This window comes from Epargyreus clarus, unplaced genomic scaffold (assembly GCF_041222505.1).
Source record: "Epargyreus clarus isolate Ecla_fem2 unplaced genomic scaffold, WU_Ecla_fem_2.2 ptg000035l, whole genome shotgun sequence".
Classification (NCBI taxonomy): domain Eukaryota; kingdom Metazoa; phylum Arthropoda; class Insecta; order Lepidoptera; family Hesperiidae; genus Epargyreus; species Epargyreus clarus.
This window is the reverse complement of record NW_027332240.1, coordinates 5,983,426-5,998,864: the sequence shown is the minus strand read 5'-3', so window position 1 is coordinate 5,998,864 and position 15,439 is coordinate 5,983,426. Positions and strand designations below refer to the sequence as shown.

Here is a 15,439-nt window from a genome sequence, read left to right as displayed (position 1 = left end):
TGACAACAATTCGAAATATAAGAACTTCAATTAAAAGGGGACGTTAAACTGACAAGTGGGCCCCAGTTTCGAAACGTATGACGTCATAACACGGTCACATACATGTGACGATTTGACGAGGGGGAGGCTCGAAGACACAACATTTAAGCAACTTAATTTATGGACGACCGTCAAAAAAACTGATGTACAAAACATACTACAACAAGTTAAATGTCGTGCTAACTATAAAATGTACAGTGGTTCGAAATAAATACCAAAAATACATGTACTTTAAAATTTGTTTTTGGGTAAATTTTTGATTTTTTCAAAAGTGACATATAATATTTACATTATAAAAAATTTAAAAATATTTTTTTTGCGTTTCTCCACGATTTGTAATATTTTCGAACCCCCAAACACCTAGAGGGGGTCGATGTTTTTCACAATTATTTTTTTTTGTTTTCGAATTAAACCCAACATCAAGAAAAATATTATTTCCATGAGCGTAACTAATAATAAAGCAAATTACATACTTACGTTGTTTATATGAAATGAATTTCGATATTGTAGCACACACTAACATAAACACAAGTTAAATGTACTTTTTAGTGTACAAATTAGTATTTAAGCGTTTTCATATCGTTATAAAATCGTGTACTTGGCCGTTATTTTTTTTTTTAATTTTTGACAGAAGAAAAGGCAAAATTCGCAAAAGCAAACGCAGATTAGTAGCTCAAAACATTGACCGCAACTGTTAATTTTTTTGACATCTTTTTGTTCTGTAAAAACGCTTAACACCTTTTTGTACACAAATTTGAAACCACCCTTCGGTTGCATGTATTTCTCAAATCTAATAGAATATAAAAACTAACATTCTCATTTCTCACTAACCTAAAATAATAATTAAATTTCTAGACGTAAGAATAAGTTTCAATTGAGGTAGATTAAATTTTTTACAGTCCTATTAACCTAAAAGATTAGAATTATTTACATAAACTATGAAGCGTTTACAACATTGGATCCTTTTAAACTTCATTAAATTTTGTTGCCATTGCTAGACGCCAAACATTTATTTTTATTTTTAAAATTAATATAAACTTATCATTTCTGTGTACAGAGTGCCAGTGGAGAATATATTCGCGATGAAAAACAGTAATCCCTGGGACCGACAAGATCACTTAAAAACAGAAATATATTGAAACAAAAAACAAAACGACAGCTTAAAAAGCCCTAAGAATCTGATTCCCATAATTTAAATTAATCGAACGACACATTATATGTTACAATTCGTCTAGCCATTTGGGCTGCAGAGCAGGGCAAAGAATGAGACATAAATACGCTCGAAAGACATTACCCTCCGCAGTCGGGTGAACGCAAGTGGTGGTAAAACAAAACTTAGCACTGGAGCAAAACATAGTGATGATAAACACATAAGAGTCGTCAAAATGCCTTGATGTTTGTCATAAATAATGTTAGGGCTCTTTTTTTTTAACATATTCATGACTTTCGAGTCAAATTTTACAATTTTAGCGCGCTGAAACTCGTTGTAAATAATATACATTGGAAAAAGTAATATTGTCGGCTCCCAAGGATGACCTATATGACCTTTAACCACATACATACTCCTTAAAAATAATGAACCGATCTTACAAATTCCTTATTCGTTACTAAAATAATAAATGCGAAAGTATGTTTGTTTATTTGTTCCACTTTCACTGGTCAATAAACCAACCATCTCCACTAAATTTAATGAACACTGGATACTTTTGATATTGGAAGATTTTACACATCCCGAGGGAATATAAGACAGATTAGTCAGCACAGTCACAAACGCAGACAGATCCGCGTGCGTGTCTAGTTCAAAACTAAACGCGTTCATTGAACGATTTCTAAACAACGAACCTTTCTACGCCATTATGCGTAAGAAAGAATTTCAAAGCATTTCCAATTTTCATCACAATCCACAAAAAATGCTTAGTCATTCATAAGGTTTTAATGACTAGACGATGTTACTACGCAAAGTTAACTCATTTAATTGTCGGTGCAACACCGAATAGTTGTATCACAAGTTTTGTTAAACAAAAGCAAAGAGGATTAGATCGTGTAAAGAAAGAACTTTTTAAAATATTTGATACAAAGGCGAGAGTCACTTTTGTACCGCATGGAATTTACTCGTAACTTTCTACCGATATCATATCGATTGGTCGACAGGTGTTAAAAACGGTGCGCCAGATTCAATTAAATGGGCTATTGCTCAAAATTATTATCAAACACTTGACTAATCTTGAAAACGTTACTCGTAATAACATTTTTATAAAAACATTTTGTTTAGCTTCCCCGTAATCAGTGGTTAAAGGTCTAAATAATTATAACAGTTATCAGAAATGCAAGGCACCTAATAATCCACATGTTATCACATCCTTCCATTTCAATCGTACCAAATTTTTAACAATTCTCACTATATTATAACAATTTTCTGACACTTACACACACGAACTCGAAGAGAATCGTTTAAACAAATTATATAATTTGGCTCATAATCCTAAAACATATGCCAAGACAATCACTTTTTTACAGAAAGCTTCGACAAAGACCACTTTCAAATAATATTTACATATTTTATCAAAACTTGCGACAATGTACCGTCAACTTTAGCTCATTTTAGTTCGATCAAAATTGTTTAACATGAGCAACAAAGAATCGACTCGATTCTTTCGTTAGTAATAAAAATGGATAAAAAACTAATGATTTCAGATTTCACGATTTTTGGCACATCTTATTACAATGAAGTGATGTATATTCAGGCTCTCACTTGGCCGATCTAACAGACCCAATTATAATTTCTTAATGCTAAGGAAACAAAGCTTCTGAGGTATGAGGAATAGTTTTATTGCTCGTTGTCGGCTGGTACACCGCAACGCGAATAGAATATCAAATTCATTCTGAACAATAGAATGAGAGAGAATCCTACAGTATAATATATTCAATAATTTTCACTCTGTTCCGGACTTACTTACGATGATTATTCATTCTAGCTTAACAGATCTGATGTTATACCCACACTATGCTTTCGGATCTACACTTGGCGCGAGGCATACGCTCTTTGTTGTATTATCGTCGAGTGGAAAACAGTAGGCCTCTCTAAAACATATTATACGGCCTACTGCCTTCAAGAGCCGTACACCCTAAACACAATCCCGTAAACTAATATTATTGTCCTCCTAATTACAGTTCACATTCCGCTATCGCTTGTACTATCCCATCTAACAGCTCACAGAGTTGGTCCCACTTATACTCCATAACCGTCATACGTACGTACGCTATAAATAAACAATTTACAAATTCCGAAAGTACATACACGACTAGATAACATATTCATGTAGAATTCGGAAACATTTTGGTATACCTGAGACGAACGAATAGTAACAATTTGGCAATTTTCCTCCGAGGGCGCGCACCCTCAAGCTTCATCGAGTAACGAAAAGTATGTTCAATTGATTAACTGTCTATAAAATTAGCATAATATTATAGCATAGCAACACATTCGAATCCAGCTAGTTTCAACAAATCCCACAAAAAAAATATTAAATAATACATCATTAACATTGCTATCAACTTAGATTTCTAGGCGGTACAAAATTCTATTTCCATTATCAATACTAAATTGTCTTTCATTAATAAAATACTTAATTACAATAGTTACACCTGTTTTGTAAGATAAATAGGTAGACTTGCTAGCGATTTGTTGAAACTAGTTACGGAACAAAAGAAAGATAATATTTATATACAGTATTGCAGCAGTGCTGCAGTCCAGACTATATTTTACAGCTTAGACCAACCTTACCTAGTGAGGTAGCTCGGTATTTAAATAAGCTAAATGCAATGCTCCAGGGGCTGCTAGTGGGGCGGGGGCGGCGGCGGCGGCGGCTTGGGGCTCTGCGCGGTCTGGAAGGCCTGCGTGAACGCGGGCAGCCGCTGCTGGGGGCGGCTCTCGCGGCCCTCCTCGCTCGCAAACGTCGGCTCGCTCTCCTCCAGCAACTCTAACATCTGGCTCGAGATGCCAGACGGTCCTTCGCCCGGATCCAACAGCAAGGACTGGACGTTGCTAGGCCCGAGCAAGTGCACGTCCAAGGGGTCGGGCAGAGCCTGCGTCGTTATGTAGTCGAGGTTCGAGGACGACTGCGCGTAGGGCGCGGGCACCATGTACACCACAGGATAGTCCACATTACCGGCCGCTGAGTAACTCGCAGCATACTCTGGGGAGGTAGCTTCCTCTACCTTTATATCTAATGGTTCCACTTTGATGTCGAGGTCTGGAATTTCTACTATTATATTGGGGGATGGAACTCTCGTTGGGTGCTCAGATGACTCCTCGGGCGAAGCAGGCTTCCAAATACCAAACTCTTCCTCGACAGGAAACTCAGAGAAGCTCTCCTCGAAAGAGGAGGCCTCAGGTGGTGGGTCCTTGGACGTGCCCACTGCTGCAGACCTCCACGACTCATCGGGGTGTGCATTCTTTACATGGCGAACTAAATGGTCTTTTCGTCCAAACTTTTGGGGGCAATGAGGGCATAAAAAATCTCGTCTACCTGTATGCACGACTAGGTGGCGCCGCACGTCCTTGGCAGTGAAGAACCTCCTGTCACAGTAGTTACATGTAAACTTTTTATCCGTTTCACTTTTAACAGTTCGACTCCCAGTGTGGACTTTCAAATGATACACTATCTCCTGCCTCGTGCTGAATGTCTCATCACAGATCTTACACTGCAAGTTGCCCTCCTCGGCCGAGTGCAAGGCAGCGTGCTTCCTGTAGCTCAGCTGGGAGGTGTACGACTTCCTGCAGTCTGGCCTCTCGCAAGTGTACAGATTCTTGACAGGATTATGTACCCTGACATGGTTGGTCAGGTGATCCTTGCGATTGAACGTCTTGCCACAAGTGGTGCACGCAAACGCGCGGGACTCACTGTGGATGAGGCTGTGGCGCACCAGCTTGAACTTGGAGTTGAATCGCTTGTCGCAGAGGTCGCAAGAGAAGGGCAGCTCCCCGGTGTGGCTGAGCACATGCTGGCTGAGCTTGCCGGGGCTGGAGAAGCGCTTCTCGCAGGTGGCGCAGACGTGGCGCTTGCTGCGGTCGCGGCGCGGCCGGCGCTCGGGCTCGGCCGCCGCGCCCGCGCCCTCCGTCCTCGCCTTGAACGTGGGCACCCGCCGCACGGTCTTCACCGTGCGGAAGCACTGCTTGATACCGCTGGGGCCCGACGCGTCCACGGCCACGTACTGCACCTTGGTGGGCAGCTGCGACGCGGGCGGCGCTACGAACCTCTTCTGCGGGGCGGGCGCGCTCGGCCCGCCCGTCTCCTCCGCGAACTCGGGGCCGCCCTCCGCGCCTTCTCTAGGGTTCGGTGGCGGACTGGCCATCTCGCGCACATTTTTGACGCGCTTGCCCTATATCGCCGTTCGGTGATCGCGCGTGGTGCTCGTGCGGGCTCCGGGGTGCCGCTGGCTCGTCGCGATGGCAGAAAACATTTCTGTCACATTGACGGTCTGGAAGCCCTTTTTCGTATTCGTGTCACATGGTTCTCGCGGAATTTTTGGAGTTCATCTTCGGTTTCCGCTGAACTCTGTCGCGTGCTTGTCTCTCTACGCTTCTATTCGATTGAAGAAAGCGGAGAGGGAGTGAAAAACGATGAAAATTCTACTTTCTTCGAAGAAATACGTAGCGGTTGACATCGAAATGTCAAAATAATGAAATGAAGCCAAAAAGCCATGTCAAAAAAAATCCGCCGAATCGTCGTCGACTGCCCCTTCGGAAATTATTGCCATTTGAATAAAATATATTAATTTCATAGGGAACAAAAAAATATGGTGATGAAATAAAATTATCTCCTCTGTTCAAAATGAACGAACGTGATCATGTATTTTTCTTTATGATGTTTGAGTACTTCAAACCACTTAAAACGTCTACCATCCGTCCAAGTTTTTAATTTATTTATTAAAAACTAAAGCTATGAACTTACAGCGCGGATTTCAGCCAACCCGTACAGCGATTCCGCAATTAGCTGCACTGCAACATGCGTAAAATATGATAATATAGATATGAAATATATTTGCACGGTTTACAGCTATGATGGCAATGTGCATGACTGTCTGCAGCTTCCTCTGCATTCAAGGGCTAATTGTGCTCACGTTCGCTCACGTACGTAGCATTGAAATTGACATGAAAGTCAAAAATGGTAGAGCCTGTGGTTCGATTCCGGCGGCACCACCGCCACTCCTATTTCTGGTTGATGGTAAGGGAGTAGTGGGAGGGAGGGTGGGTAGTAAAGAGACACACTTTTCCGACGTATTCCAGCTTAGTCCTCAACTGTATTGCCGCATTTGTGATCAACTGACGATCTGGGATCTGGGATCTGATTATAAATATCTATGGGTGGCAGTAGCCATTTACTTACAGGTAGACTGTATGGTCGCCTGCTGTTCCTGAATTCTGTATTATAAATATCAATAATAATCGTGAACAAATATTCTTGCTAAATAAACCTTTTGGTCAAATCTGTAGATAATTTCACAGCTGCAGGAGCTACGTGAGCGTATATAACTGCAGTCTCATTAGATTTAAAATAAACCAAATATTCCGCGACTGCGCGCGTGTTTACTTGAAAACCGTTCCTCCGTTCATGGCCTTAAATAGATCAAGATCTTTTTTTGTTTTTGCTATGGTTTTCGGTTAGATTAAGATATATAATATCGAGCCTTAGAATAAAACACCGAATACACTGTTTTTCCCATACAAGAGAAAAACAAGCGTATTTCTCTGTTCCATGGTTTTTCCCGTAGTTAAGAAATATATTATTTAATATTGTATCATTTTATATCGGGTAAAGTAAATGAAAGAGTTAGAATAAATATAACTAAGAACTGAGAGACGAATTTAATCCGACATGTATAAAATTTCTGATATTATTTTGTATTAATGATATAATTATTTATTATATCATTATTTATACTATACTCTCATTAACTCATTAACTATAATTATTCTATATTATTTATAATCTATATCATGTTTCAAATTGTCCATTTGTCAGTGTCAGTTACGTCAGTTGCGTTTCTGCTGTGAAGGAATAATTTTATGAACTGAAAAGGGTGTGAAATAAAAAACTCAAGTCACGCAATTACAATCCGTTGCATTTATCAACAACGTATTTTTCGTGTCTCAAACACAAATAAATAAAAACTAATCGGTATGTAATTTGTTACTCTACCCGTTTTGTTTTCAAAAATAAATTAACCAAGAAATGTACCGTCCATACGATTTCCATTATGCGCTCTACGTTAGTGAAGATCTATTTTGGTGTCGATATAAATCTCGTTAGCATTTGTAATGTAAATGCGTGTACCAGCACGATTCTTAGCGGTAACTGACTATACGGATCGTTGCAAGTATCTCCGTATGAGCAAAATCGTTATGTTAAATATGATGTATCATCATTGCATTATAAATGTTTCATTATAGTTTATTCCATTTGCAATGATGATTTAAGGTCAGTCACGGATGATAGCAGATCTATGTGTTAGCTATTACAAATTTTCCAATTTTGAACTAAGAACCAATCTGAACTGTTTGAGTTTGAGAACTATCTCACGAATAATAAGCGAATATTTTAAACTAAAAACTTCCTGCAAGTAGTAATTATTAAAAGTTGTATATATTGCTCATTATAAGTTTATATTTGCAGCCATGTCTGAGCAGAATGTAGCATCTGCGGCGCCATCAGCTGCCACTGTTGGTGAGGACCAGCGCTCTGCGGGCTCCGGTACAGGATCTGGTTCGGAAACACTTTAAAATTTGGAGCCTACAATGCTTTTTGTATCCCATTGCTGTGTATGCATGTAACTACAACTGGAAGTATACTCCATCCTTATTGAATGTTTTCAAACTATTTGTAGATCATTGACATTTTAATATCAGACCACACTCTTTTTTTGCTTAATAACAGCAGTATTTAGTGCTACTGTGTTCCAGGTTGAAGCATGTGGCAAAGGAGATATACTTATCCAATCATTCTAATTTAGTCTTCAAGGGGTAACAGTATGTCTGTGGTCGACCTTAGGTCGGAGTTTTAATTTTACTTGGGGTTGATTATCCATTGGTGGCAGTAGCCTCTTACCATCAGGTGGACTGCATGAATCTTGTTTACATTAAACTTAAAAAACGAGAGTTATTAAAATGTGACTCGCTTTTAACAGCAAGTGCAGTGGAGGAGAGAGTCTATGGAGGTTGCGAGGGTCCGGAGGCGATGTACGTGAAGCTGGTGTCTTCCGATGGCCACGAGTTCATTGTGAAGAGGGAACATGCCCTCACGTCTGGGACCATCAAGGCCATGCTGAGTGGCCCTGGACAGTTTGCTGAGAATGAAGCCAACGAGGTCAACTTTAGGGAGATCCCGTAAGTCTATTTTTGAAATGTTTTCACGGTTCATGCTTGAACGTTCTGTGGTTAAACTTTCGTGCCACCACCATTACACCTATTTATGCCTAACAGCAGTATTAAGTGTTGCTGCATTCTTATTTGAAGGGTGTAAGGGAGCCTTACACTCTTTACTCGGAGGTTCCAACACACCTTAGTCTTGCCAACTTAGTCATCAGTAATTGCATCTATTGCCCATTATCTATCGGGGGTGGATTGCAGATGTCCATGGAGAGCAGGAGCCACTTATGATCACACGGAATGCGTGCTCCTTTGCAACTTTAATATTACATAGAAAAGGTCTTCCTATGTGATATAAAAAATTGATTTTTCAATTATTAAATATCCCTGCAATTGAATATCCAAAAATGGTCAAATAAAGCCTACACATTGTAAAACTGTATAATTACATTTAAAATACACTTTATTATTGTGCTATCCAGTAGTGTTGCTTAGATCAAATTCCGTTAATATTAAAAAGTAAAACAAAAGAGGTACTTTGGAACACTTTTTAAATACAGGAGAGTGGAGGACTTTAGGTTTGTTGTATTGTATTCCAATAATACTTGTTCCAGATCCCACGTCCTGCAGAAGGTATGCATGTATTTCACGTACAAGGTGCGATACACGAACTCCTCCACCGAGATCCCAGAGTTCCCCATCGCTCCAGAGATTGCGCTCGAGCTGCTCATGGCCGCCAACTTCTTGGACTGTTAGGGCGTGCTAAGGCATTGCTAAGGCTTGAAGAAGCTTCCCATGGAATACGTATGGCAATATACTTTTAAAACATTCATGTGATATGGTCTATTTACTAAATTGTGGATGATTGTAAGTGTAGGTAACTTTGACTGTGTGTGTGTTAAGAAATGTCTTGCAAACAAGTCCCCGACTAGCAAGTTCATATAACAACATTATAAGAAAATCACACTGTTAAAACCAAATCACATACGGACAGATAAGTGAATGGAAACAATCTGTAGAGTAACTTATGTTGAAGGCAACTTAAGATCAGTCACAGATAGCAACTAATGCCCATTATTTATCGTAAAAAAATTGCCTACTAGGCAAAAATTGTCAAAAGTTAACTGTTAGTAGGTATAACTTATTATTATTAGATTGATTGATTATTATTAAGATCAAGCATAAGTTGTAAAGCTCACTTGAATCTGCAATTGTTTTATATTGTATTACGTATTCTATGGAAGCTTCTAGAAGTATCCTGTATTTAATTGAGAGGAAACTAATATTTTGTAGAAAACCAGTTGGAGGAATGAAGATGGTGGTTCAAAGTGCTCTGTAGAGGGCGCCACCAGGCACTTTACCACCTAACAATTTCATTTTCGAAGAACAATCTATTTATTATTATTGCATATGTGAATTCAGTCCATCCATCAGCCTTTACTGGTCCACTGCTGGACATAGGCCTCCCCTAGTCTGCGCCACTCCGACCGGTCTTGGGCCGTCAGCATCCAGCGGTTACCCGCCGTCCGCTTCAGGTCGTCAGTCCACCTGGTCGGGGGGCGTCCTGTACTCCTTTTGCCGAGACGTGGTCTCCATTCGAGGACCTTCCGACCCCACCGGTTATCGGTCCTGCGAACTATGTGGCCAGCCCATTGCCACTTCAGCTTGCTTATTTTGAGAGCTATATCGGTAACTTTCGTTCGCCTACGGATTTCCTCGATACGAATTCTGTCGCGTAGGGAAATACCGAGCATAGCTCTCTCCATAGCTCGCTGAGCGACTTTGAGTCTTCGTATAAGGCTCACAGTGAAAGACCACGTCTCGGCACCGTACGTCATCACTGGCAACACACACTGAATTCAGTAAACACCATTAATTAATATGGAAAAGTTTATAGCACCATATTTAGGTTCATTATCTCTCCATTATCCATTCCTCTCTCTCGATTATCCATTCATTACAAATATTACAATATTTTTAGTTACAATGTTATGTAGCATAACTGTCTTCGAAAATAAACAAAAAAATATCAGTGGCTTCCCCAACAGTATAAAATTAATCTTATTCTGTTTTCAAACAAGGATTTATTTCAAATTTTGTTACATTTTTTTTTAATAACTGAAGACTATTCTAATTCTTTGAACATACACATCCAAATTTAAAACGAAATTTATCTTTTAATTATTTACTTTTTATTTAATACGCTTTCTACATTCACAGTCCCACACTCGGATTTCCTGATTCGTGGGTGCCATAGTCACACACAGACGAGTACACACTCAGACCCAAATAAATCATTTAAATATGTCTGGGAATCGAACTCAGAACTCTGCGTGTCACACCGGTATGGTGACCACTTCGTTTACAGTTGGCAAAAAGCAACTGAAAACATTACTAATTATCTCAATTTGATGTCTGTAGATGTTATTTAGTAAGCTGATAAGTTCCTTAATTACTGAATTAAATTTTATACTATTTATTGCACTAACAAGGCTTTGGAAACATGAATATTTTAAAACATAGGTTCTTCTTTTGATGTGTAGCATTTTTTAGTATGTTAGGAAACTATAATCGTTGTAGACATAAATGTATTGTAGAATACACTATGCACGAATGAGTAGAATTAATAGACAATTTTATTAACCGAGAAATATTTCTCATTATTCTGTATATCAGGTTATTGTAGCAAAAAATTCGTAGAACACAACACTATGATAAGCTTTATGCATATAATCTATAAGAAGTATACAAACATATTCACCACGCAATTTTATTTATGTAAGTTTTAACTACTTCATAAAAACTGTTTTCTTAGAGTTTTGATTTTTCTGAATATAAGTAACCATACTTTAGCTTCTTTAGAATGAAATCAGGGAGGGTAACTAGTGTTAAATAGTTGAATACCGTTTGTTGGCATTACAGATGCATCATTTCGCACCATGTGTATTTATTTAGTTTGTATAGCATTTACAATAAAATAATACCTTATAATAGCTTCCTAATAATAGTTTCTGTTCTTTCAGTTTCACTTATTATTTATATACATTCAAGCTCTCGTTTTATTTTTAATAAAGTGGAAATTTCTTTTATTGGTTGTTTTATTTCTTTACTACGCACTTATTGTTAAGTGTACATTCTAAACTATTGTTAAAACTTCCCGCAGCTCTTCACACTTTATGCCTATTTTCCGCAACTCAAGAGATGGCGCTTTGTGAATCACGCTTTCGAAGTTTTCTCAATATCTAGCATATAAACGAACTGAACGTGTGGCCATGTCGCAAAGGCCCTTATCATCATCAACCTATTACTGTCCCACTGCTGGGCACGGGTCTCCTCTCAGAATGAGAAGGATTAGGCCATAGGCCAAATGCGAATTGGTAGATCGAGAATCGAGAGGCCGCGTTTCTTAACCACTAGGCTATCTGCTTTTTGGCAAAGGCCCTTACAGTAGCTATGAAATAGAATCATAAGAGTTTACATACATTTGGTATACATAAATAAAAATACAACAATTGACTCATCCTTTATTGAATGCATAAACAAAAACCGGTCCACGTGTTGTCGGGTATGTCGGAGCGAGCCCACCGCTGGGAAGCAGACCCTTTGGAATGACGTCCTGCTTAAGTCTAACACATCAGAAAACAACTCCATACCGAACTAAAAGTTCATTAATAAATAAATTCTGATATAAAAATTACACAACTAATAATGAACTATAATCATAATCGAAAATTAAACCATCTCAATAATGAACTAAAACTCTAGAAATTCCATCTGAGATCTAAGCTTATAATAAAACTTTGGATAAGAATTAAAATAATTATGGACAATCGATTATATAGTTTTGTACATTTTTACACGCAAAGAAAAATAAATCTTTTCATCCATTTAGTTAAAATACTGAGTAATAATAATTATAATAGGCGAAGGTATTATATGTGTCTAGATGGACAAACAAACCTGCAAAAAAATTGGTGCAAAAATTTAGTGTTATTTTTAAACTAAAAAATACAGTTATACTTTAAAATGTTATCGTTTTTTTTGTATTTTTTGTCGATGCCGCATTAAACACATATAATATCTTTGTTAGGGAACAAAATGCTGAGTTACATATTGTGACACTGTACGCACCTTAACTAACGAAAATATACACAATACATATTAATAATAATGATATACTCATAATAATACATCGTAGATTACAAAATAATACTTTACGATTACAATCATGTAATAATGTCAATTATTGTATGGAAGATTTCATTTTGTATCGACAGCTCAGTACAAAACAGTAACATTATCATATATGCCGGATATACGATTTTTAAAATGAAAATAATGACACTACTGATGTGTTTAGTACATATTATGCGAGGAATGTTCTAATCTGTACCGAATACGTACTTGAAATTTTTAAAAAATCGAGATAGGTTGTATATTGGTTATAATATTACAAATGAATGTCGGTTTACAGTTGATCAAATTGGGGTTTACTTTTTATTACTATTACGTCACACGAAGTGTATCTATCTTCCACCACCAATTAAATGTTAAGTTTCAACTTTATTTGTTAATTTTCAAATAAACAACAAAAATTGGGAATAATAAGATGACATAATAGCCTTATTTTGTCACCCGTATATTCAAATGTATAATGATTGTGAAACTTATTTCAATAAATATTATAGCCCAAAACTGGGGGATTTCTATTTACCTCTCGCTCTTTCTTTATAGTATGAGCGAGAAACGTACACAAAATGATCCAATTTGTAACATATTATTTAAGGAGCAAGATAGATACTCTTTTCACCATAATCGTGTGACGTAATCAATACACGACCCCACTAAAATGACAATAAAAGTTCACAATGTATGTATTTTATGACGAACATAAGGTACAATTTTTCAATGAATCAATAGATATGTAGAATAATATTTTCACACAAGCAACACGATGTTATGATTTATTCGAAGCGCAACAATGCAGATGATATGTTGATAGATATACCACTAAGACCGCCGCACTACGCTCTTACGCATACTTAAATGACAAAAGTATACATTAAAAATAATATATAACGAATTTTATGCGAATATTTGCACGATATTAAAGCTTAATTTGTTCTTCTTTAATTTAAATCATGTCTCCTTTCGTAATTTTTAAATTCAAATTGTTCAAATCCATTTGATCTAATTTTATAAAATAACTAGCTGACCCGGCAAACGTTGTATTGCCATATAAATAAAAAAATGTTAAGGGTGAACAACCCTTATCACTAAGGGGGATGAAAAATAGATGTTGGCCGATTCTCATAGATACAGGATAAGCACAAAAAATTTCATCAAAATCGGTCAAGCCGTTTCGGAGGAGTATGGCAACGAAAACTGTGACACGAGAATTTTTATATAAAATAATAAGGAGAATAAGAAACTACTTTTTCTTTAGAATATATTAAAAATGTTAAAATTTCAATAAAAAATTTATCCTTTATTTAAGGTCGACAAGTTAATTTTCTTGAAAACAAGTTTTGCCTTTGATTTTATGAGGGTGTTCATATTTCATAATAAGATTAGAATGTTATCTTTTCTGGAATAAAACCGAGAGTATAATACTACATTACCATTACGTTAGCTGAAGTTCCATTTATTTTCATTTATTCTTATTATCATTTTCGAATACAATACGTAAAAGCGCGTATCAGCGGCCGCGTTATAAATAAACTCCAATGATCCAATAAACGAAACAGATATAGTAACAAGGATGGATATATTTATATTAACGTAATGATACTTCAACCACTTAGGACTTCAATTCCGTTGACTATTCGCTACAAATAATATTGAGCACTCGTTTGTCTTTTTGTAAAGCTTAAGTATCGCACTACGTTCAACGAAACATAAGCGTTGCGTACGTAAAGAAAATATTAAGTATATGTAAATGCTGTATGTCAGATAAGTACTAATATCTAGCCTGTCTAAACCTCTTCCATAGCAGAGCCAGTTAAGTAAAGCTTTCGAACCTTCTATGGAGCCACCCCGATTCCAAACATTGGCGCCAACATAACCAACGTATTCGATTTGATATCGTAGTAGGTATAAATTGCATAAAATTCATATGATTTAAAAATCACAGCCTGTTACAGTCAATTGATCTTTTGAATCATCAAAAATATAGTTATATTTATCGAGATTGAATTAAAACATTGTATCAAATCTTAGTGCAGTCTTAATTGAAAGAAGACTTAAGATTTGTTCGAAAAATGTCGCTAATATTTGATCAAATATTGGTGTATTATTTAGTTGGTGACAATGTGGAGCCGGGGCGACCGTCAAACAAACAGCCACTACAAGCGAACTAAAATCGACGAAGCGACAAACATTCATCCCTGATCAGCGTGCGCTATGTTCTGATCGATCTGGATCATCTTCTTGCTGATCGAATATATCGGAGGCGTTTCGATTTTGCCCGATATCGCTTGTACTCGACTCTTGACCGACTCGAGCGGGGCCAGATCGATTTTCGAGTCATCGCACGACTGCGAATGTTGGAACGAAACTCCTTCAGTGTTACCGTAGATGTGTTGCGGTTCGCGCACGTTGCCATAGAGGTTGTAGTTGTGTATGAGAGTTGAGACTCTGTTGGTGGTGATGGGGAGGCTGTTGTGTTCCTTGGGGGCGTGGTCAGCGTTCGGGGGCGTGGTTACCGTTGTGACGGGTTGGTTTATTTTGAAGTCTGGTTTTGGCGGGGGCGCGTCCTCTTCCTGGAAGGATGCTTGGTTGCTGAGTGGTGGGTTGGTGGGTGGTGTGTGGCACTGAGCGGGTGGCGTCTGGGTAGTGGGGTGTGTTTGCTGCGGACTGGGGGACTCGTCGTCGGGCTCGAGGGCGGAGCGCCAGTCGACGTTGGGATGCCGCTCCCGGATACAGTCCACGACGTCGAGAAGATTCTTCGCGTCCATCGCTAGCACATGCGCGGCTGCCAGCATACTTCTGCAAGCGAATCGTTAACAATGTGCTTAATATTTCATATTTGTT

At 38.0% G+C, this 15,439-nt stretch overlaps 3 protein-coding genes across 4 annotated transcripts in view; 1 reads left to right on the top strand and 2 right to left on the bottom strand.

The window, feature by feature from the left end:
* Nucleotides 1-1,808: 1,808 nt before the first annotated feature.
* On the bottom strand, nt 1,809-5,726 carry LOC140756756 (uncharacterized). Its single transcript, XM_073092310.1, has one exon. The coding sequence runs from the start codon at nt 5,392-5,394 to the stop codon at nt 3,877-3,879; it is 1,518 nt and encodes a 505-aa protein (XP_072948411.1). The 5' UTR covers nt 5,395-5,726; the 3' UTR covers nt 1,809-3,876.
* A 1,332-nt stretch (nt 5,727-7,058) lies between these two features.
* On the top strand, nt 7,059-9,490 carry EloC (transcription elongation factor elongin C). 2 transcript variants are annotated; one of them, XM_073092325.1, is made up of 4 exons: nt 7,059-7,220; nt 7,716-7,793; nt 8,227-8,425; nt 9,022-9,490. In XM_073092325.1, the coding sequence occupies exons 2-4, from the start codon at nt 7,718-7,720 to the stop codon at nt 9,161-9,163; spliced, it is 417 nt and encodes a 138-aa protein (XP_072948426.1). In that variant the 5' UTR covers nt 7,059-7,220; nt 7,716-7,717; the 3' UTR covers nt 9,164-9,490. The 2 variants fall into 2 exon arrangements, with proteins under 2 accessions (XP_072948426.1, XP_072948425.1); XM_073092324.1 differs by having other exon boundaries at nt 7,716-7,805.
* Nucleotides 9,491-11,918: 2,428 nt separating this feature from the next.
* Fak (protein tyrosine kinase 2 Fak) overlaps nt 11,919-15,439 on the bottom strand; it is an 88,173-nt gene continuing 84,652 nt past the window's right edge. The window contains exon 26 of the mRNA XM_073092329.1: nt 11,919-15,394. Coding sequence (XP_072948430.1) covers nt 14,788-15,394 — 607 coding nt within the window. The 3' untranslated portion in view covers nt 11,919-14,787. The remainder of the gene's footprint in view (nt 15,395-15,439) is intronic.